Here is a 24093-nt window from a genome sequence, read left to right on the forward strand (position 1 = left end):
GGATGAAAACAAGAAACACGTCTGCCTAGATTGAGGAGATGAGCAGCGGCTGAGTTGCCTCCCCTACGCAAACCCAGCGAAGTCTGATGAAAACCGAACACATGAGAGAGAGACTAACGCTCGCGATCAGACAGTTTCCTGACTTGGTTTCAAAGCTTCCTGGCATCAGTGCACACACACTTTCTGTCAGGGCTTATTGTTCTTTCCTAAAAGGGGGGAAAAAGGGGGAAGGAAGATTTCCTAGTGCCTGTCATGCCGATTTTGCAGCCTGGAGAAAAAGTGGTTTTGTTTTAACCATCACCAGGATTATGGAAAGATTTGACATGAATGATTTGCATGGTCTGAAAAGAAAGCTTTCTCTGCTTTCCTCACACACAGCTGCTTGGCTGCTGTACTGACACAGAACGAAACTGGGAACCTGGTTCAAAACCCCTTGAGAACAGCGGCAGGCTCCGTGGGGTGCTGGATCGGTAAGAAACTTGGCCCCATCCCTCCTTCCCCAGGAGAAGGCAATGCTGTGCAGCCAGAGGCTGTCCTCACAGTCCTCCTCAGGTCTCCCCTCCAGGGCTTGAGGCTGGGTTCAGGCCAGGTTTCACATTCCACCTGGCCCATGGGGCAGGGGGGACCCCCACGACGGCTGGGGACCACCCTGTGCTCCCGTCCACGGGCCAACCCCGGGTCCCCTGATCAGCCCAGACTTTGCAACTCAGCTCAGAGGCACATAAGGTTGGGTGTTCCCCCTCCCTCAAACCACCAAATGCTTCAGTAGCGTTTTCTGGTTCTTAAATAATTAACTATATTTGCTGTGTTTGAACGCCATGCACGGGCACTGCAGCTGCTTGCTACGGGCCCCGCTGCAGCGTGCGGTATCTGCTTTTCCAGCTGCGCGCAGCGGGAAGGCTCTGGCCGCTCACGGGGAAAGCCAGGCTTTGCTGCGATGGTGGGAGCTCCACGGTTTGATGTTACCACCTCACACTGCAAATAGGCTTTAGAGAATTGCTCTGGTCCTCACATTTCTTTCACAAGCCCTACGGAACTGAGCAAAGGTACATTAAATACAAGCTGATTGCTTTGGGGAAAAAAAAAGCAATGGAAGAATAAGGCAATTCTGCATGCGTTTTATCATGTAAAACACATCTTCGGGGTAGTTGGGTTTTTTTCTCCCCTGGAGTCCTGACATAGCAGACTGGGCAATGTATGGTGTTGCATTGCAGGTCACACTCCTGCACATACCAGAGATGAAATAATTTACGGAAAGATTCTCTCCAGATTTTGACCAAGAGCTGCTGCCCACCCCCTGGCACCTCCAGCTGGCCTCAGTCACCACAGCCCCATCCAGTCTAATCACCGAGAACCCACCAGCCTTTCTGAAACATGGCAAAGCAACTGAGACCCCTTCCCTTTTCTATTCCCTGTTTTCCTGACTGCACCTTAGTTGTGAATCATGAGCCAGAAAGAAACATTCATATATTACATTAACATCTCACTCATATCTTCCCAGCAGTGTTTTGTGGCCAAGCATCTGCCAGTGATACCAGATCACAGAAGCTTTGTTCCATCAAGTTATTTTTATTCACTTGCTTTTTTTTAGATTTCCCTAGCCTGTAAGAGGATGTGCAGTAATTGGTGCGTCTTGTGGCCACCTCCCCTCTGCCCAAAAAACCGAGATCTCGGTTGTGCAAAGGGCCCCAAAATAGACCATGACTCAGACCTGGGAAGAGGAGAAGGTGGCAGGGAGGAGAGGTGAGCCAAGCCCTGGGGTGGTTAGGGTGGATGCTGACTTCACAGGAGGCATTTGAAAAGTTTCTTTAAAGCAGGGGAGGATCAGTGACAGAAAATCCAGTTTTACCAATTGAAACCTCTTTGATCCGGAATGGCATCTCAGAGGGAAAGCTCTGATTCTTCCACCAATGTTGCTGAGTCAGCCTTTCTGGGCACAGGATGGCTTAGTGATTACTCACAAAAAATTAATTGCCTCTACCTCTGCCTCCCACTTTTTATGTAATTCTACCTGTTCTGCCTCTTACTTCCTCTGACTTATTCTTCTTTCACCTTCTCTTATCTCTCATTCTTTACACCCCACCTTTTCCTTCAAGCGATCCTTGGCCAGTGTCTTCCTTCTGCTGCTTTTCTTATGTCCAGCACCACCACTGCATTTCACCTTTGCCTCTCCATTTCCCAAACAAAACCAGGGGTCCCAGGAGCAACCCTTTGCAATCACGTCCCTTGCACTTTATTAAACGTCTGAGCAATACTGTTGGGCTGCATCAGCAGGAGAGATTTTTCACTGATTGACAGAAAATGCCAATAAGGAACACTTCAGTAATAAATTTACCTAATTAGGGAAAAAAGTAATGAAAAATCTTCCCTCCCCAAGTTCCTCTAAAAATGAGCTGGCCAGTGCTTTTTGCCTTGTATTGCACTGAGTATTGTTATTAATTCAGAAATAAAGCTGATGACTCAGGAACATGACCTGGCACCCCACGCTCAGCAGAGCAGCGCTAAGGTCAACCTCACTGCTCATGGCTACTGACACCATCCCCTTCGCCTGCTGGGTCTGTTTGCCAACAACAGCCACCATTGCCAAGCCATCCGGGTCTGAATTCCCTCAAATTCACTTGAATCTGAAGCAAGTCCACCAAAGGCAGTCAAGTTTCAGTGATGAAGTCACAGTAATTAAGGGCTTCTGAGGTTTCTTCTACCATTTGGCAAACTTTCCGTTGCCGTGGGAAATATGATGACAAGACAGCTGTATTGTTTAGCTTGACAAGATCAAAAGAGGGCAGGAATGTTTTACAGTGAAAAAAAGGATTTTTACATTGTTCCACAATAGCGAAGAGCGGTTAGGTTTTCAGACACTAATTACCCCTGCTCTGAAAACAATACATGAAGCCAGACATGCCGAACAAAGCTACAGCTGTTACATGTGCGTGGGGGAGCAGAAGCTGTGCTCTCCCTGTAAATGTGAAATTGCCTTTCTTTCCTGAACTTCCCTAGCACAACACTCAAGCCACAATTTACTTTTAATTATAGCCCCTCTTTCCTTAGAGCAGCCCAGTCTACCTGATGACCCTTGAGCACAAAAATGGCCTGAGCCAACAGGCCCAAAGACCAATGCTGTCCCATGTCCCACTCTACCAGCGGGCACAGAAGAGCCCAAGCAGGAGAGTATGCACCAAGTGATCTAATCTTGTCTGACTTGCAAAACCTCCCCCTTCAGCAACGCACACAAGGGGGAAACCAACAGAACATGCAATTAACGGCAAGGATGCGCTCAAGTATTATTGATGAACTGGCACAGATTTCCTCTCCCAGGCTTTGATCAACGCCTGAATTAATAAATAACAGAGCTCTGTCTCCAAAAATTCTCAATGGGGGTTAGTGTTTCTCCATTCCTTTACTAGGACGTGGTGAAAAACAGGCAAAAAAAGCTATCTGTTTTGGCAGGTTGTCCTATTTTCTGAAAATAGCATCTTGCAATCCACCCCCCAACCCATCTACAACATGCTTGAGCAAAATCTGCAACACCCACACAAAGTGCTTGCAAAAATGCAATAATCTGTTATCCTTTCATTGGGCTTTATTTCCCCCTCACTTGTTTCTGGTAGTCAAACTGTCAATTGTATTTACCATCTGCAAAGCAATGGGAGAAATACACCACTGGAAATTAGTTAGTTATTAGTTCCTCATGCAGGAATTTGCTGTGAAATGTTTATCTTGGCTGATAATCTCCAAAATGAAGGAAAAATGAAATTTCAAAGTACAATAGTGAAATGCTGAAATGCACAGGGCCCCTTAGCAAGTCAAACTGCTCTGGTGAAGCACAGTAACAGGACAGGGGTTTTTGCCTTTCTTTCTCTGGGGTACAAAGTAAAGGCATTTCTTTTAGTCAGCCCTGGAAACACTGCGGCTCCCTCATTTCGGAGGTCTGTGCTGATGTGTTTTCACACCCGTGCCTCCAGCCAGCCAGTCCCTGGGCAAATGCCCCTTCTCGAGGTGTCGAATATGGATTTTCTGCAGGGTTAGTGGAAGAACACTAATAAACGAAAGCCTTTCCTCTCATAGTAGAGCTCATCATTCCCATAAGACCTCCCTAGAGATATTACCTGCATGGAGAAAAATACTTTAAAAGTGACCTTTAATACTCAAGTGAAAGTAGAAATCTGCCTGAAGAAGGAAAAGTCTTTTTGTTAATGAAATCAAGGTCCATTGACTCTTCCAACACTCTTCAGGAGGTTCTCAAGGAGGAAGCAAAGCACACAGTGCTCCTCACTGCAAAGAACACTTCCCCTGGTGCTGGGCAACCCCGCGTGTTCGGGGATAAATCCTGGCTATCTGAAAGGCTGCCCACACAGCAAGGAACAGGCTTCTTTCCTGCCTTCGGGAGCATGGTTGGAGCTGAGCTCTGCAGCTTTCTCCTCCTCCCCCCAGATCTGCTCTCCAAGACAGGCTCCTGAGGGGGAGAACCCTGCAGCAGTGGAGCCATGCCACAAGCTCTCACACCCCCCGTGAGCTCTTGCAGAGGGGGCCACTGCTAAGCAGTTGCCCTCAGTCCGTATTTTTTGCTAATTATAACCATTATCCACTAATTCCTGTAGGATCTGAATCTTTGCGCCCCGGCATCCTGGAGCTGTTGAAGTCAGTCTCTTTTTGAGGCAGCCAGCCTGTTAATACCACATTTGAACTGCTTGAAGTCATTAATGCTGAAGTTGTCTCCAGCCCCTCAAAGTCAAATAGCTGAAACGTTAACAGAGCCCTGGACAGCCGTGGGGATGCGATGGGCTTAGCCCAGCAGCGGGACAGCAGGTACCACGGAGGCGACGGCTGCCTGGCCCTTTTGCACTTGAGATGTTCTGGCAAAACCAGAGTTTCCCACCCCTTTGCTAACAGCGACAAGACTGTTTCTCACCCCAAGCCTGCTCTCTAACAGGTCTTTTCCCAAGAGGAAGAAATCACCATTTACCCAGGCATTCCCGTTCCCCACTGCCCATCTGCCATGATGGGCATCCCAGCGCTGCCTGCATATGCCACAGCCATTCGAAATTGTGAGGTGCTTCTCGATATTTCCTGTCTCAGCAGTTTTCCATACCTCATTCTACCAGCCCCCAAACAGCAACACCCCCTCCAGACTCCCCAGTACCCTCCCAGTACAGTGGTGCCCTCACTACCATCCTCTCCTTGGTCTCCTCCCTTTCCAGAGCAGCAGCACATTAGTTTCTGCCACATACCTATGCCTAGGAAATCAGTTCCTTTTTCTCTGGAGATAGGAAACAAAAATAAAATTATCCAGCTGACTCAGCAATCCAAGCTCGGTCTTTTGTTTCTTTGCTTTCTAGAGGAAGAAACAATACAGTCTGCTGATCAAAGAATATTTGAAAGTGTTTCACTTTGAACTTCTGTCCTCTCAATGAAACCTCACAATTTTTTAAAAAAACATCCCAAAGCCCATCTCTCTCTAGAATTATTCAACACTACCAGCAGTTTCACACAAATATATACTTCATCTTGCAAACATTTATTCTTAACTCCTGTCCTGGATCGAACATCCCCTTTGTCACAGCTGCCTTCAGCGGCTTATACCCACCCAAATGCATGTCCAGAGCAGCATCACCAAAAAACCCCAGAAGACGCTGCTAGAAGCTGACCACGAAAGCTGTATCAACCTATGTAGTCCTCTGGTTTGCATCCAGTCAAAACAATGGAAAATATTCCCCCCGGCTCGTATTTTCAGTTTCTTTACTTCTCAGGTTTCCAGCCCTCACTTGCACATAGCTGTTGCGCAAACATTTGGCCAGTACTATTTTCTTACAGTATCGTTTTTAATAGGACAAGCTGTCAGCCACAGTTGCTGTCTCAACACACCACATTGCGTGCGCCGTGCTGGGAGAGGTGGCAATTCCTCCAGCGCCGGCAGCTCGGAGCGCGCACGCTGCAATGCCTACCCAGAGCATCGCAATACCGCAATACGTACGTCTTCTGCTCAATCCCTTCTCCCATTAACACAGCAAGTCAGAGACCCTCTGAGGTGCTCAGGTCTTGAGGAAGGGAAGCTACAAAACCCTTCTGAGGATGGGGTCTAAAGACATTGCAATAGGGACAGCCCCAGCGGTGGTGGGGAGAGGGCACCAGTGCCACGCCTGCAACTTGGGATCCCTCTCGCAGGACCTGCTCCCAGTGACTGCATTCATAAAACTCTTGAAAAACAGCCTTCACAATAGCTTCATCACACTCCCAGAGGAAGAAACGTCCCGGACGCACGCCAGCCATAGCAATGAACCTCCCCAGACTGTGCACGTAACAGTAATGCAAACCCTAGTACTCTGCCGTAGCACCAAAAAGGAAATAAACCGGCTCATTATAGAATACACGCCGCCGGGAGCGCTCAGAAAGCTGAGTGGGTGATCCCAACCCCACTTCCAAGCCTACATCCACACCCAGATTTATCTCCCGAGATATTTTCACAGCTCTTCTCAGAAACACACGCTTTTCCTTGCTGTGCAAGCAGAGCATAGCACTCAAAGACATGCTCCACTGGTGTTTACAAACCCAAATACCTTCTCAGATTGGGCTCTTACATTCTTTGTGGTATAGACTGGTGGCATTGCCCTCTGATTTCCCAAAAACCTGAGCTATTTTCTTGGGGTGAACTGCTTCCTAGTCACTGGGAAGCTTAGGTACTACCTCTGAAGGAAAGTAGCCCTTGATTATCGTTAAAAAAGTCATTGTGTCTGTGGAACAACGCAAATTAGGAGGCCTGGAAACGCCACAGGCCCGTATTCTCATTGCCACATACACAATGGTCCAACGTTACCGGGTCTCACAATGAGATGCTGACTGAACCCATAGCCCTGATGTCCCTCCAGCTGCCCCGTCCTCTGGATGGACACGGGAATCAGCTTCTGAACTGACAAGCCTCTGTCAAGGCAGAACAAAAGCATCCATTTAGAGAAATGACGGTCTAAATATCTAGAGATGTAACATAAGCAGTAGAAAGCATAAAGCAAAGGCCTAAAAAGCAGTCATTGAATCTAATAAGACCGTTCCTGGGAAGTGGGTGCATCAAGTCCCCAGGCGGCGCAGTTGCGTGGAGCGATGTGGGGCTGCTGAGCCCCCCTCACCTCAACACGCTCTGCTGCTGCTCCCATTGCTTCCACCTCCAATTCACCTTGCCTTCCACAGTCGCAGGGGCTGGGGACCTCCACGTAAAGTCAGCACAAATTCTCGGGCATCACCTGATGTTCAGCCAGAACCACCTGAAAGCATACATCCTTTGCCCTGTGAGACGTAGGGTTCACATGCAGTTTAATCTAGGTCTATAAACCCCGAAAGCAGCAATTTCACCTCCAAAACCAGCTGAGCTAAATGCAAGAGCAATTACAGAAGATGCAGCAACGTTCATTCCTTTGTATCGTATTTTAACATTAATTTTGTGTTTTAACTATAATTTTCCCAGGTATATATTGTCCTAAGGCACTTAAAGCATGACTCCAATAAAACTCCCAGCCAAAATATTTTCATTTGAAGTACATGCCAAATCCTTTTCTCAGGGAGCCTGTGGGCTCGATTGCAGGCTGAGCAGCACACAGGGCAGGAGCCAAGGCAAACCTGCAGGTCTGCGGACGGACCTGCAGGCAAACTGCCAGCATCTTCACACTGAATGACCCATGAAGTGTCGCTTCTGGGAGTCCACACAGGACAGTGAGAGGTACCTCACTGAGTGGGGCTATGTTGGATGGGGTCGGATGCCCACCCTCTCCAGAATCTATTGAACGAGAAGAAATATTGTGTTAAACTCTTGGCAAATAAATTCATGTAGAAGCCACATGCAGGAGGAGACCAAACACATCCTACATATCCCATTCCCTATGCTCCTGGGGAAACCTCAGGGCTGTTGCACTGCAAATACACATTTGGGAGCAGGGGAAAGGGGAAGGACGTGTGCTTGATCGTCCCCTAGCCGGGTCACCACATGCTGCCTGCGGTATGGGATCAAATGCCAAACAAAGCAAAGCCGAAGGGTTTCTGCTTTGGTTGCTTCTGTACCAGCAGCATGAAAAGGTGCAAAAAGACATCTGCAAAGGAAGTTGTAAAAAGCCTGACTTTTAGAAAAACCCTTTGTGGCAGGCACAGATAAAACACCATCACTGCACAACACCACAGAGACTATTCATGAATATATATTAAAAATTCAAATTGGGAAAAGCTGCATATATTAACAAATCCAAAAGTGACTTCCACTTTAAGAACAAAATTCTGGCTAAAGTATTAACGAAGATTTTTTCTGTCACCAATACAGTGTTAAGCATAAAACACTGCCTCTATGAAGCAAAATAAGACAGTCTGGATCAATACAATCCAAATTCATAAACAATCCAATTGCTTTGAGTGCCAAAAGAAAAGCTTCTACAATTTAAAAAAGATTTAAGAAGCAGCGTTCTCCCTTCTCTGCAGCAGACACCATCTCCAGAAAGTTGCTACCGCTTTCCTTCCCCATTTACTTCCCATCCAGCTGTGCATCCATGAGCTCTGTGTTGATGCAGTGTTTGTGCATGGACGTTCGTAACAGAAGACGTAACAGCTGACCAGCCTGAAGAGCTGCAAAGCAAGACAAGTCTCCTGTATGGCCCCAGTTCAGCACTCAAGAACGTGTTTGCCTCAGGTTTTAAGGGATTAAAATCTACAAAGCAGAAGTTAGAGAAAAATGAGGATAGTGACAACAGAGAAGACCTCAACACCTGGAAAAGTCATCTCCTCTGCAGAGCTACTGCCCTGTGACAAGCCTACTGGCTGCAGCAGTCAGCCTCTCCCTGGTCATGTGGTGACTGGGGACTTCACAGTTCTACAAATACTGGCAGCCAGACCTCCTTCTCCGATCTACGCAAGCAACACACCATTGCGCACAGCCCAACACACCAGCAGCATGAATGAGCCAAGACTTATGTAGCCACCCTTGAGCTGTGGCTTCTTGGCTGAGTACAAAATAGTTTGGCACAGAAGCTAAGCCTTTGAGATCAGCTAGCAAATTGTGGGGGTGGATGATCTCTTCCATCATATGACAAGAGCATCGGATGTGCTGAGGACCACGTGCCCAGGGTCAGCTTCAACGAGAAAGTGAAGATGTAGCTGTATCAGATTTCTGGTGGTTTTCTACAGATCTCGTGCAGGAACAAAGTGTCAAATGACTGGAAGCATCTCCCAGTCCCTCATTGCTGGGAAAAGGATACTTGCATTTATCCACAATTCAAACACTGGCAGTAATAACTATTCTTTGGCCAAGTTGCCAATCTTGAACATTTCTACAAAGTGGGTTTTGAGGACTGTAATTAGGGTCAGGAGGAGGCACTCAAAACTAGAAAAGCCACAGAGTCATCCTTATTTTTATCTCTTTTAATCAGACCAGCAATGATTTCAAACTCCCTGACACCAGGAATTAAATGGTACATTGTGCTCATGGACAGCCACTACTGCAGACCACGGCTGTCCAAGCACAAAGCACAGACATTTTCTCCCATGCTACTATCCTCTTAGTCTAAAAAAAAAAACCCACAGGACATGCAGGAGCAGAGACAAAAAACAGAGACAGTATTCCCAGAGCCATTGCGGTCTCTGAGGACCCAGGGGTGCTGGAGAACACCGATTTGCAGATTTTAATTACTTCAGTAGTCTGTAGCCATGCACAAGTAAACAAAAGTCATATCAAGCCTCTGAATTATGGCATTCACTCTCTAATAACAACTACAGCTGGTTACAAAAATGTGAAATATTCTTTCCTATTGAAAACTATGTTAATTCGAAGCTGAAAAGAAATATATTTATTCTGCAGCCTTGGATCACCTTTTCCCTGGCCCAGGAGACAATGTAAGAGCAAACAGCTCTAAGCCAATAGCTCATTGATTAGAGTGCTCAGCTGGGCTGTGTGAGCTCCATGTTCAGGTTGCTTATGGACTTGCTTCAGTAGAGAGACTTGACCGAGGTCTCTGATGCTTTCACTACCAGAGAAGCCATTAAAATACCTCAAATAGCTCAGGAAGTTCTTACGTTCATGTCACTATGGAATAAATCTTTTTATTGGGTTTCCAGTAAAAAAAATAAAAGATTTTGAAAAAAATGGAACTGCAATTTTCTGGTCAGCCCTATAAATTGCCAGAATGTATGAATCACAACTAAGAAAAAAATAATATCTGTACTTCCTAGTTAAAAATACAAGACCAATACTTTGGTCTGCTTTGCATCATTAGGTCACATTAAATATGAAGAGACTTTTGTGAAGGTGTCAGTTAGAGATATCTGTATCCTGAAAGATGTATTTCCTGAATTTTGCTCAGCAGGATGCAACATTAGGCTCCTCACTTGTATAATTTCCAGCTTCCACTAGCAGTAGTTAAAACCTAGAAGTCCTTGTTAGGCAAATCTATTCAACAAAAGGCCAAAACTAGGTATAAAAAGCACTGCTGAGCTCAGGGCTTGAAACTGTTGTGGAAGATGATAATTAAAGCCATGACCAACCTCTCAGTGCCCATCCTAAAGAGCCAGTATATGTAATCGGGGCATTGATGAAAATCTCCAGCTTCACTGATGTATTATTGAACGCCGCTCCTTGTCACCCCAGATCTGCAGTGCTAGATGAGGTGGTCACAGTTTGGCAAGAAAAGGGACTAAACTGATGAAGCTTTTGTGGACCGACTGATCGCAGACCCAGACGGGACCACTGTGACCAAGCAGTTTGTGCTCTTCATTGCTGAACTTCACCCGACCATCCCTGTGACTCCTGTTTGTGCAAAAGCACAGCTTTTCAGAAGGCACCAAGTTTTGATCTAAGGAGTTCCAGGATGGATATTTCTCCCTTCATTAAGCTGGAATTGGTCATACAGAATTTAACCAGCACCTCTTACCTTCCCAGGAGCTCTGCCAAACCTGCCCAGGAACTAGGGCATCTACATTTTGGCACAGAGCACACCTGAAGCTGCTGCAACTTCTGCTGGCTTGCTTGTGCTTCTGTCTGCCCTCAGAAGTGTTATGAGGCCACAATTTGCCTTTGCAGAACGGGCATCTTCTGTGTGATGAACACGTGCAAAATAAAACATGAACCTTAGGGAGTTTAACTGACTCGATGACTTCCTTCCTTCCCATCTCCCATCCTCAACTGGTTCAGCAGTCTGAGAGCGGCGAGGAGAGCCTGCCATAGTTGCCTGAAAGTCAGCATTGCAGGCAATTACTTAATTTAAAGACTTTCTATTTACGAGCAGTTTCTGGTCTCCCAGCCACAATAGACATTTATAATCTTTTGGCCAAAATGTTTTCCACTGAATTCTGGAGCAAGATTTACTACAAATGGATAATAAAAAAAAGAAGGCTAGTACACTCTGGCACAGAAATGTGCTAATATCAACAGAGGCTTTTTCCAAAGAAAGATAGTTGCAAAGCACAAAGAGTTGCCTACTTTCTCCTTAATTATCATCTATAGCTTCTAAGTAGGCAATTTAGATCTGGCTGTCATATTTCAGATGCAAGACTAGCCTACCCATCGCATGCAGATGAGGTGTATAATTTAGAGGGTGCTCAATGGGAATGTCTTTATTCAAATGAGATGCTTAGAGAGTGAACGAAAAACTCCCATAAAATACAATTTCCTTTTTCTTCAGAAGCAAGGATTACTTCAAGAGACAGTTTTATTAGCACAGTGGAAAGATACTAATAGGTGATTTAAAATAAAATGGAAAACAACATTTGTTTTGCTCACTGCTGTGAGTCAGACATATTCCTTCATTGGGTTCTCACGTTAGTACCACCAGGCAATCCCATTCTGTCCCACTAGTACCTATGGCTCAATTCTCCTGACAGCTATGCACATACTTACCTTAACCACTGGTTTAGGTGAGACTGTGCTTAAAATTTAATCATATGATCCTCTGGGCCAGTATTTTCCAAATAGCTTGCAGGATGTAAGCCACAAGAAAAGGCAAGATATACTCCAAATGACTTCCCATGCAGCATTTGACTTGGGGATACCCTGTGTGTGTAGGCTGGGCTAAAGCACCTCCAAAAGTTAAAGGCAAAGAGATTTTAGTTCAGGATCTGCCTCAAGTCTTAACAGACAGCACACTTACGGGATTGTAGTGAAATGCTCCTCCCTTCCCATTGCACTGCGGACCCGCGCAGCCCAGCGCCGCCGCTCCTGGTGCTCACCCCTACCGCAGCCCCGTGCAGCATCCCCCTGCAGCCAGGGTCTGAGCGGGGCATTCCCCCCTTGGTCAGGAGAGGATTTGCAGAAGTGAAATAACCACAAGGCAGCAGGTGATGACATGAGCAGATAATATCTCTGGCTGGCAGTCCGCTGCCTGTCTGTCCGCACAGCAACATGAGAGCATTTCTGCTATGCAAAGTTTCATTTAAATCGGTAGCTGAAGCCCAAACATTTCAGTGCAACTCTGCCAGTTACAAGAAAAACATTAAATTTGTGACATGAACAATTATATAGCAAAAATCTTCAGGACGGACTTGGTAAGTCAATCCTGAAACCAGGCTGGCAACCAAAAAATTTTACTTTTAGGAAGATTGGTTAAAAAGCACCTTAAAATGATGAATACCAGCAACCAATACATGCACAGCTGGTATACTATTCAAGCACTTACCATCAAAGTAAAACTGATGAATAGCGAAGTACATGATAAAAATGTTGCTGGGAGCAGAAGAAAATAATAAACAAACAAAGAGAACCTTCACTAGTACCCTCACTACAGAAAAAATATTGCTTCAGGGCACTTGGATGAGTGACAAATCTGATCTGAAAGGGTGATGGACTGCAAGAGTAACAAATAATTCCAAGATGCTGATTCTTTTCCCCCACTCGAAGAATCATTACTGAGGTGAGGGTCAAGTTGATGAACGTCCTAATGTGTGCCAAATTTGCAACAGATGCTTTACCAAGCACAGATCCTAATGCTAAGAAAAATGGCTACTGTGGGACCAGAGAACGGGGTATCCCTCAGACAGGGAACAGCTCTGCCTCACCATGCTCCTGTCACACACAGGTACCCACCACATGGGCTCTTCTCTGAAGGGATTGCTTCTCCCAACCATGCATAAGCACCACTTCACCAGATTACTCTGATGGTCTTCTCCAGTGATTAACGTACTTATCTGTATTTCCTCCTTTCTCCCTTTTCAAAGGGCAAATGAATCCAAGTCCAGAATTAAACTGGGAAGAGAATGTGATTCTGGTAGAAATGAGAAGCAACCACCTTGTGCAGGGGGTTTCTCTGGGGTACTTTTTTGGTGCTCCAGAAGTTCCTGCTGCCAGAGTTACAATGGCAGTAAGATAATGCAGGAGCCAAGCACAGCTATCATCTTACCATAACTTTAAACTAATATTAATTCTTTCTTGATTTTTTAACTGTATCCTTCAAAACTGTATGATGGAACTAATGCTTTCTCTTGAATTAATTTACATGGTTTGCAACTTGTAGGTTGGAGCCAAGAAAAATCTCAGTAAGAGAGTATGAGATGCTCCTTGGTTTGCAGGAGCATCTGGAGCTACCTGCTGCGGAGGGCAATGCTTCTTCAGTATATTCAGGACTGGCCTGGGGCTAACGTGAACCACAGGTTTAAAGTCAGCTTGGCAATCCGCATGTTTTAATCCCACATCCCCAGACCCCATCAGCACTGGTGTTGCCCTCCTGCATCCTCCCTTTCTTTATCTAAGGTGATGGGCCCCAGAAGCACATGGTCACAAGTGAGATGCCCCCCTTTCAGTCTGGAATACTCCCTCCCTGTTCCGATCTTGCTTTAACATTTTCAGGCTCCTTCAATCTCATTTCCAAAACAGCCAAGTCCTCTTGCTTTGCCAACCTGTCCTGTTGAGCCTTACAATTTTACTTGCTTAAAGTTCTTGACACTTACTCATCAACTAGCCAAGGTCTAGCAGTTCAACTTCTAGGAGAAGAAACCAAAACCCCAAACTCCCAGCAACAGGAATGAAAGCAGCTGCTAGCAGCACTGCATGACTTTCTTCAATCAAGTCCTGCTGGAAGGCACAGCTCAAGCAGCAGCACTCAGGTATTCGACGGCTTCAGTGTCGTTGCTGACAGCCACAACAGCACCATGGTGTCAGATGCTCAGCAGCATCTCTCCTTCCACCTACACCTCCCCCAGCTGTCAGACAATAATCAGAACACTGAAGGCATTTGAAAGGAAAATGCCATGTGAATATGAACTTATTCAGACCTGGATGCAAGACAACTGGTGGGAAATTCATCCTACCTACAAAAAGTCTACATGCCCATGCAGGCAGATAAGCTTGAGGACCACAGTCTCGATGAGGGAGCCTGAACTTAAAATGTGTCTGCTTTTTTCAAGGGTATCAGCTGTTCATACATGAGATATTGCCTTTCCCAACTAAGCTGACTTCTGTTTTTAGAGTATCCTCTTTCCATTCTCTGGAAGGGGCACTGGACAAAAGCAGAAAGAGCAAATTCATGAGGAAGTCACAAGAATATGTAGATTAAACAGTAAAATGACACCAAGTTCCAGAGGCAGCAGCAGGCCATCTTTTCCAGGCACACAGCTGCTACCCCATGCAGTCTGTACATCTTTGGACACTTTTTGCACATGCCTCAGGAACGTGAAGTTCTGCATTGCACAAAAAACGAGTATCTTCATGCTTCTCCCAAAACGTCAGCTGCCTAAGTGTCATCTCCCTTCACACCTGCAAATTGCAGGTACATTTCTACCATAAAATGTACCTGTAGATGTCCATTCGCAGGTACAGTTCTACCAGGAAACGTACCTGCGACGCAACACCAGCCATGCCACCGTACGTGCCATACACCCTGCCTGTGCATGCCGAGCACGGCCAGCCACAGCTGGGAGCCACACAGGCCGTGTAAAACAACCTCAGCTGTATCTCTTCTGCAAATAAACTCTGGTTTGCATCACCTTTCCAACACGCCGGAATGCTACAATTACCCAGCAATGTTTCCAGTTTTCTAATAAGCAAGACTGTGGGAAATTGCAGATCCAGCCACATCCTTCTAAAAGCAGTGGTTGACGTGCCTGTTAAAACACCATGAGATACTTGCTGGCTACTTCTCTCTATTTTATTAACATTTTACATAAAGTACTATTTATGATTATGCAAATTAAAAGTGCTTTACTGTAGGGTGTATTCTGTAATGAATACTGGAGAGATGACCTATTTGGAAGTGAATCACATTACAAATTCACATAACTCAATTTTCAGGATCTCTCTCATGCATACTAAGCAGGAATTAAAGAAAATGCAGACAAGTTCAAGACAAAAAATAAACATTTGTAATAGGAGTAAATGTGCCTCTTTAAGAGTAATAAATGTGTGTCAAGGAAGAACAACAGTTCAAGGAATCAAATTTAGTCCCCACTAAATTCCACTGTTTGGAAAATGTTATATTTTAGAACATTTTAAAGTAGATGCTATTACATCTGGTCTGTGCATAGCAATCATAAGAAAAACAGCATGTGATTTCCCAAGGAAGCAAAATAATTTTGGAGTCATAATGTACTGGGCTTGAGATTGGATTATGCATTCTTTTCTTAATCATCTCAATTCCTTAAAGAAATAACTTATACAGAAGTGAAAGGTTTCTAGAGTGGACTTGACATCTTTAAAAACAGAACTGCGGATATTCTTTTGAAGCAGGATCCTAAATGGCATGAATTTTTTATATCTATATATATTTTAACCTCACTACAGCTTCAGACTTACTTAAACAACATAAAATCTGTTTTTCTAAATCACTAGGTTATAAGGTTTAAAGTATGCAGGCACCAAGAGATGCAGACAGGCAATGAGTACAAGTTTCAAAAGCATTTCAAAATTATGGTTGAAACTCGTTTTGTCTTTTGCTCCCACTTCCCCATGGAGTGGCTATTCCAGATCCTCGCTACTCCAATGGCTGGGAATCCTCCCTCATTTCCAGTTTAGTTAATGGCTACTTTATCCCCACTTTTTTCTTGGGCCAATGTGGTTTTGTTCTTTTTCCTCGCCTGCTGTTTTCCACCCCCTGACCTGTCCCGGCCTTTCCGGGGCTCTGCATGCCCACAACTGCTCTCCTCACCTTTGCTGAGCTCCCGTTCCCCAGCGGTTCCCGCGGCCACACCGGGTCTAGCCAAATTCATTCCTCCCGCACACCCAGAGCCTGAGCAATACTGTGAGGAGAATTCAGGAGCCCCAGATCGCTGCTTAATCAAAAGTTGTTATGAATGATGGGAAACCCCACCGAAAAAGGGCTTTGCATCAGCCCCCAACGCCTGCCTCCCTGCCAACAAACCGCCACGAACCAAACCGGGTTACCTGAAGGGGTAGGCAAAGGCTATGTCAATGCTGAGGTCACTCTCTGACTTGTTTGCACAGTCCACACTGAGGCGCAGTCCTCCAGAGTACCCACCGCATGTTGCAAATGCAAAGATTGCAAAAAGCTGTCAAAAACAAACAACATTTTTATTTTATTTCGTTTCAGCAACCACCACAAGCAGATCTGTGCAGCAGCTCTCGCTGCAGCACCAGCCCCCTCGGGTCAGGTTATCCATCACTCCGTGCACTCAAGGCATTGCCAATACATTACTCCTACGCCCTTCCCAAAAGCCGACACAAAGAACACAGAAGGTGAAGCTCTGTTGCCACACGTAGACAGACACAGCACCACTTGTCTGTGCCAGGCATCTCAGCCCTCCCCTCCTGCCTTGAACCCCATTTGGGATTCACAACCCCGGCAGCTATTTAAATCATCCAGCTGACAGGCAAGCTTGGACAAGAGAAGGATGAATATTGACTGAGCATAATGAGTCAGTCTTAACCCAAATAAAACCCTGGCAGAAGTATTTATAAGGAGCAACCAGGAGTAGCAATAGTAGACCAAGACAGTTCCTGTGGCCACCATCCCATTACATGGCAAAACACAGACTTGTGCTGCCCCTCTTCCATTTAATGTATAACTTGGAAAAGACACAATGATTTTTATTGTTTTTCCTAAATTACTACCATAACCCAAGATGGATACAGAAGTACAGTAAGCTGACACTCAGCAAAACAGAAAAACAATCCAGACGTAGGATAAGCTCAGGCAAACTGGAGAGGAACAGAGCTTGGGTGGTTCTGCTGCAAACCTGCATCACGTCTTAATCTTCCAGAAGAAAAAGGTGAAGAAGGGAGTGTGCAGGCCAGAGGATCATCAGCATCTACATTTATATCAAGGGTTCAGAGGAAGTGGAAACAGGAATGGGTGTCTTAAAACATCATTGATGTAGGCTTCCCTGGAAGACCCTGAGCAGAAGTGGGGACAGCTTATTTATGCACTTGTAATTTAAATTAAAGGACAGGCTAGATTTTGTTGATTGCAGCACTATAGAGCTGAAGTAACACTATCAATCAGCTTTAACAGAGTTGCTCTGAGATCTACAGTGGGGTAGATATGGCAAATGACAAGTAAACCCCTGATCCCAGCCACAATTAAATATGCTAAAAGCCATCAACACAGAGGAAACAAAGAGTGCACGCATCTGGAAAAGAAAGATTGTACTTGGACACTGAAAAAATATACAGCAAGCAGATGTAATGGCAAAATAAAGGACTGAACGATTCAGTAAAAGCAATATGGAAATATAATAAACAGAAAAAATAGACCTATCCTTGCTGCACAAGGCTCTGCAAAACACGCTGTTAATCTGAGTTCTCCCAACTCCCCGCACGAGCAAGGCCAGGCGTTTCAGCAGCCTCCTTGCACTTCAGCTTTGCATGTGCTTCTTTTCCCCAGACACTGCCAGGTTACAGGAGCAAGTCCTGAGCGTCGGGGTAGGGAGAGCCTCCCCGACTGCGAGGTGATGGGCTGAGCACGATGGAGCAGAGAGGATAACCGGAGAACAACGCAGGTTCCCACTCTGCTACTCACTGCCAGTGTGACCAGGGCATATCACCGAGGACAGATCTGCAATGCTGTTTAGGTGCCCAATAAGGAAAGTTGATAAAAACTTCGATGGAATCAATTCTTCATGCTGACCTCACTGAAAAAAAGGAAAGCTGAACCTTACTGTGAATCGACTTGTTAAGTATGTGCATGAAATAAGTGTTTCTACTATAACTTGAATAGTGTTCTTTCATCCTAAATGAGACACTTCCTCTGTAAATACAGGAAGTTTCTGCCCTTACATGTATTACAACACTGAAAAATCAGTATTAATCATCTCAGTTTAATTTGTGAGGCGATGTCAGAAAACAATATATTAGGGAGAACAGGAGAGATTAGTGCTGACCTGCTTTCTGGCCTAATTAATGGAGTTGCAAATGCAAGTGTTTTGCAGATACATAGAGAGGCACAGAGATTAATGCAGTGAGAGAGGGAACTGAAGGGCTGCCGTGTGACAGACCTGCCATCAAGGAAGAGTCACCTCTCAGCACGGGGACAAGCAGAGGAAAGAAACGCAAGTGCCATGCATCTCCCTTAATCAAGTACTGGAAATCAGCGTAAGTGTGTGCCACCACGTTTGTTCACCACGGCCACGGAGCCATGCCCAAAAACACAGCTCAGGCTACCCCTTCTCAGACAGGATCTCCTCCGGAGTTCCTAGTTTTGCCTCTCCGCTGTTGAGAGCGCCTCTGACAGCAGACTCGGGCACCCGAAGTCTCAGTCCCTCAGGCAGTTCTGATCTAGCCCTTACTCACCTTCAGCCCCGCGTTCAGAGGCTGGTCGGATGCTTTCACTGCTCAGCAAACCCTTCAGCCACATCTCCCCAGGGCTGCCCGCGGGCTCCCACCCGCACCCGGCACACGCTCTGCTGCAAGCGCCCGGGCAGCACCCACAGGGCAGGTGGGAGAGGGAAAGGACCCAGCTGGAGGTTTTTACACCAAACTTCTGCGAGGCCTCCGCCAACCCGAGCCTGGCTCTCTGCCGCGGCCGGGCTCGCCCAGCTGCCAGTAACGCCCGGCCGGTCCCTGCAGCTGTGTGCCGAGGCCGCGCGGCACCTTGTGGAAGCGTATTTATGTTTTGCGTTGCAGGAGAGCAGGGTGAGGGCTGTAAATATCTGGTATTCCCTGGTGTATCTTGGCCAAGCAGCTGGGATAATTCTCTTCTCGCCCAAGCAACCACCTCCTTCTACCTCTGCATTTTCCCTTCCCCCCCGCCAAGTTTTGCTGCTTTTTGTTGGCAGCGGAGCGCCTGGTGCATTAAGCCGAGATTTACTCCTCGGTTTTTGTGCACACTGTAATTCTGTGGCAGTTGCAGGAATGCTGTAAACACCACTGTATTTTATTATAGCAGGATTTGTTGTAAATGGCAGTTGTGAACCCCATAATGGAAGCTTTATGGGCCAGATTCAATAAAACCTCCATCTGCGAGGTAATTTTATTGAATCTGGCCTCTCTGAAATTGAAAAGTTTATGGAGAAAGGGAAAGTGTTTCCCTATATTCCTACTTACTCCTTGCCTATAAATCCACACTCGGCTCCAGTCCCATCCGCAGCGTGCGTGCAGATCGCTCTCCCCTTCTCATTAGACAGACCCCCCAGCGCACAGACACCGCTGGTTATCACAGGGCTGCGGCCTCTCAAGGCTCGGCCCCGACGGCCGGTGCCGCGCCTGCCGTCCCCGGAGGAACGGGAGAAACACGTTGCCCTTGAGGCAACAAAGCTTCGCTGCCGTGGCTGTGCTGGGCTGCTCCTGCCTGCTGGCACGGGAAGGGGCGAAGCCCAGCCGTCCCCCGCGCACCCCGACCCTCCCGCAAGCACGACGCCGTGGGGAGGTCGGTGCCTCCGCTCCTGCCTGGACCCCCGAGGGAAACGGAAAATGCCTGTACCCTGCGTGGATCAACGTCCACGGTCGATGTGGGATAACGCCCCAAGCAAGCATCGCGCTCGTTTGATGTGCGCTAGCGAAGCAGCTACCAAACCACCCGATGAGGCCGCAGACCAAAGGGAGGCGGAGGACGGGATGCTATTTGTGCTCCCCGGCACAGACCGGAGCAACACACATCCCCCGTGTCCAGTCCAGCCTGGCTGGGAGATCACCCTCCTTCCCCATGGTTTCAGACACATCTCGAACAAGGCAGCACATCTCTGCAGCTCACAATGCCTTTTTGTACGGCAATTAAAACCCCATCCCCTGCTCCCGACATGGTGATATTCCCTCCATGACCTTGCAGCCTTGGCCTGCTCTATTGGTATATTTTTGTAAGGAAGTCAGGTAAATACTATAGTCTAACTTAACCAACAGAAAATACATTTATTCTGGTACTGTGCAATAACAAACAGTCTTCACTGTGAAATCAGATTAGCATGTTTTAAAGATCCGTTGGCTCCTTAGCACTTTGAGAAAAAAATAGCAATATAATTTGCAGCAGAGCACATGCTTCTCACACCAGCTCAGGGCAGGCAAAGGTTCATCAGCTGATTTATGGGATCAGCTGGAAGCCCTCCTTTTTCTGGTGCCAGGCTTCAACACAATGGCAATAGATCCTCTAATTCAGCTTTCAGGAGCTGTTATTTATCCAGGCTCCAGACTCAAAGGCTGGTCCCCTCATTTCCCAGCCCAGGCATCCTTGGTGGCCGTGGGCTTGGGGTGTGTGATGCCCTGGGGGAGCTGAAGTCCCAGCTGTGCATTAGACAGTTGGCAGCGCTCAGCACGCAACCCCGGACATCATCCCACCGTGGAAAGGAAAAATGGGATGATTTCCCATCGCTTCTCCGCGTTCAGCTTTCCGACAACTCCCCTCAATGCCTGCTGAGCGATGGGCTTGCTGTGCGCACCAGAAGAAGGCAGAGCGGTTCCTGACAAGGCGAGTTAAAAGGCTTATGTAGAGCATGTTACAGCTAAAACATCCTGTTAGGAAGATAACACTGTCATTTAAAATTGATGAAACTTTTATATAAGCCACTTGCTTTTCCCGGGAGCACATCTGTCCCATGCAGCATCCTTTGGCAGCTTGCTGGCAGATGAGATGGAGTTGGCCTGGGGATGCACCCCAAATCGCCCTCATGCAAAGGGGAGATCCCTGCTCTGCATGAAGGCTCCTCGGCTGCTCCTTCAGGATGGTGAGATCTTAAAAAGAGACCCTGTCGGTCTTGCCTGGAGCTGTGGTGGCCAAAGACAGGCTGCGAGGGACATGCAGCTCACTCTGTGGGTTGGTCTTCACTGCTTTCACTTGGGGAGGAAAATAGGAATGAAACTGCTGACGCTTTCCTGAAGAGGTCCCCCCAGGCCCCCCACTCCTGCTCTAAGACTAGGAACCCGAAGGGAACTCCTGACACTTTTAAAGAGCGAAATGAAATAGTTGAACCGCCTACGCTTTTATTAGTCATTTTACGCGTTCCAAGTGTTTTACAAAAGACATATTTTTCTGGCACCATTTTTGGATGTAAGACTTCCCTTCCTCCGAATCGCCATAATAAAGAGACTGCAGAACGTTTGCCAAATGCTATATTGCTTTACACTTTCTGCCGCTCACCGTGGCCAGCAGCGTGCGTGAGAGCGGGGAGGGAGCGTGCCGCTCCGAGGGCCCTGGAGACATCCCCCCACAGCCAGCATCGCTCACCCAGCAGTGTCTCGTTAAACTGAGATTATTTATTTATAGAGCAGAGCCAGTAATTGAACATTATTATTAAGACTGTAAAGGGAAGGTTCAAAGGCACTAAATGACTGTACGGGAAAACATTTACTGCAGAGCTGATGGCCCAAAATATGTCACCAGTGAAGGATTAGGAAGCACTCTCTCCTCCAGGTCCCTGCCTGTTTCTTTTTTAAAATCTGGCATTTTTCCTGCACAGATCTGAGCTGCAGACTTCCTGGAATCACTTCTCCTACATACAAGCCTTTCGTGCACTGGAGATTATCAGATTATTGACTTTGGGTTTCCTAATTATATCAGCTTGACTGGTTGATGAATTGGAGGTGGATAGCACCGCAGCCAATGCAGTGCTGGGGGGGTAGGTGATGACTAGCAGGAGTCATTTTCCTCCGACAAGTTATACAGGGAGAAAGCTGAAATATGTTCCGCTCCTGCTGAGCATAAACCCTAAAGCAATTGTTCGCTAATTGCTGGGATTTTGTGTGCCCCCTTACAAACAAACAGCAGCATTGCAAAGAACGATCCCCGTGCCTGCCCAGACCTGGTCTGCACGGAGGGGAAAGCCTAGGGGATGAGGGAACACCTTGGAATTTGGGGGCTTGAAGAACTCACCTGAGGAATGCTGTACGTCTGCCCAGACATTGACCCCAGCGGTGCCTCAGTTTTAGCGCACCGCTGAAGGACCTACTCAAGCAACTGTCCCACACCAGGAGCCACAGGCAGACCATGGGCACCTCCAGAATGTGGTGGCAGCTGGGAAAGGGCTTTTGGTGTCACCATGCCGGAGATGGGGACATACAACCTGCCCAGATCTCACGCAAAGCACCTCATAGTTTTCACTTGGCTACCAGACTGAATGTCTCCAACGTCTTCTGAAAGGGAAATGGAAATGCAGTTACAGTTGTGTTGAAGGAAAATCTTTGCATCAACAATTTTGTATGGCTTTACATTGAGCTAAGCAAGTGAGGCCCTTTCTTAGGCACGCTGTGTGGTGAGGATGGCTATCGCTGGAAAACACCGTGTCTTCCAGCCTCTGAGGCCGGTGGGACCCACCTGAAGGAGACCAACCCACTCCAAGACCTCCCCATTTTGCTGGGGTCTTTGCCAGGGTGTTTGCAGCAGCAAACCTCTGTTCTGGATTTTAGGGCACCCTGCAGAGAGCTGCCCTCGATGCTACCGGCTGGACGGAAAGACCTGACCCCGCAGCGGGCAGGAACCCTGCAGCATCCTCGGTTTAAAGCACAGCATTTTATCTAATGCTTCACATTTTTAAAATGAAAAAAAAAACAACACCCACCTTAATTTGATTCTTAATGGAAAGATTTATGGAAATGAAACTGGGGTATTTTTAGTGAGTAAAGATCATGTTATAATAATATGGGTCTACAATACTTTAATCCCAAGGAGACAATTTTCTCGCTTTTTCTTTGAAGAAAACCTTTATCTTTTTTATTCATCTTTCATCGATTATTCTAAAAATCCCATTTAGGTCCACCACATAATGGTACGTAGTCTTTTCTCATTATATTTTAATAGAATAAAACTCAACTGTATATGAGAGGATTAGATAGCCATTCGTTGAGGTAAAGAACATTGTTCCTCCAGATGGCCAGACAGAATCTGTGTAATGCCTTTCCTATTTATTCAGTTCAAAATGTAATGCAAGCTGATGAGATGTGTTTCATCCAGTATTTAATGGGTCAGCCATAAATCTGAAAGCTAATGATGAGGTTGGCAGCATGCATGGAAGAGTTAACAAGCAGAAAATAAAGACATATTTAGAGCATCTCTTCTTGGACTCAGTGAAATGGAAAGTTGTCAGAGGACAAAGGTACTTACACAAATGCGGCAGAGATGGTAAGCTCTTCCAGCCCCTCTAACAATTTGCAAAGGTTTGAGATAATTAAAGACATTTACAAGGACCTGAGAAGTTTTTTTTATTTATTGTAGAAATTGCTTTCTGCACATGGACATTGATGGGTAAGCAATGAGTCTTCCACGAAACAAAGCACACCAATACTTGCTGCAGACAGATTTAGGAGTACCTGGGGTAATTACTGGGTGTACACTGCTTCGTTTGGGATGTATCACAGAACAGTAGTTTCACTGCATTTACAGCCTGCAGCCCTTTTTTCCCCACAGCTGTAGAGCAGTCTGGAAGCTACTGCAGTCTCCACAACTCCACATTTGTACCCTCCTCTTCTAAGGAGGTGGGAGCACAAGTTGGACAGACTTGTTTAGATTCGTACATGTGATCCCTGAATAACTCATGTTGTGACACGCAGCACTTCAGCAAGAGACGTGCGCTCCTTTTTGGGCCTGAAAACTTTTCCAGACCTAGTCTGCCAGCAGAAAAGACAACCGTGGTGGTCTCTACCAGGATCCACACTGCAACAGCGCCCAGAGCATCGCAACTGCCAGCCCAGGAGAGCGGCCACCCCGGGGCTGTCCCCCCCGCATGCCCACATCACCTCATCACAGGCAAAAACCAAGGAAAGGCACGGTT

At 46.6% G+C, this 24093-nt stretch overlaps 1 protein-coding gene across 1 annotated transcript in view; it reads right to left on the minus strand.

The window, feature by feature from the left end:
* SYNPR (synaptoporin) overlaps positions 1-24093 on the minus strand; it is a gene marked incomplete at both ends in the record, with an annotated part of 111294 nt that overhangs the window by 11724 nt on the left and 75477 nt on the right. The window contains 1 exon segment of the mRNA XM_082004579.1: positions 16328-16452. Within this exon segment, the coding sequence (XP_081860705.1) occupies positions 16328-16452 (125 nt within the window).

The sequence above is a fragment of the Phaethon aethereus genome (assembly GCF_964289735.1).
Source record: "Phaethon aethereus genome assembly, chromosome: 11".
NCBI lineage: Eukaryota > Metazoa > Chordata > Aves > Phaethontiformes > Phaethontidae > Phaethon > Phaethon aethereus.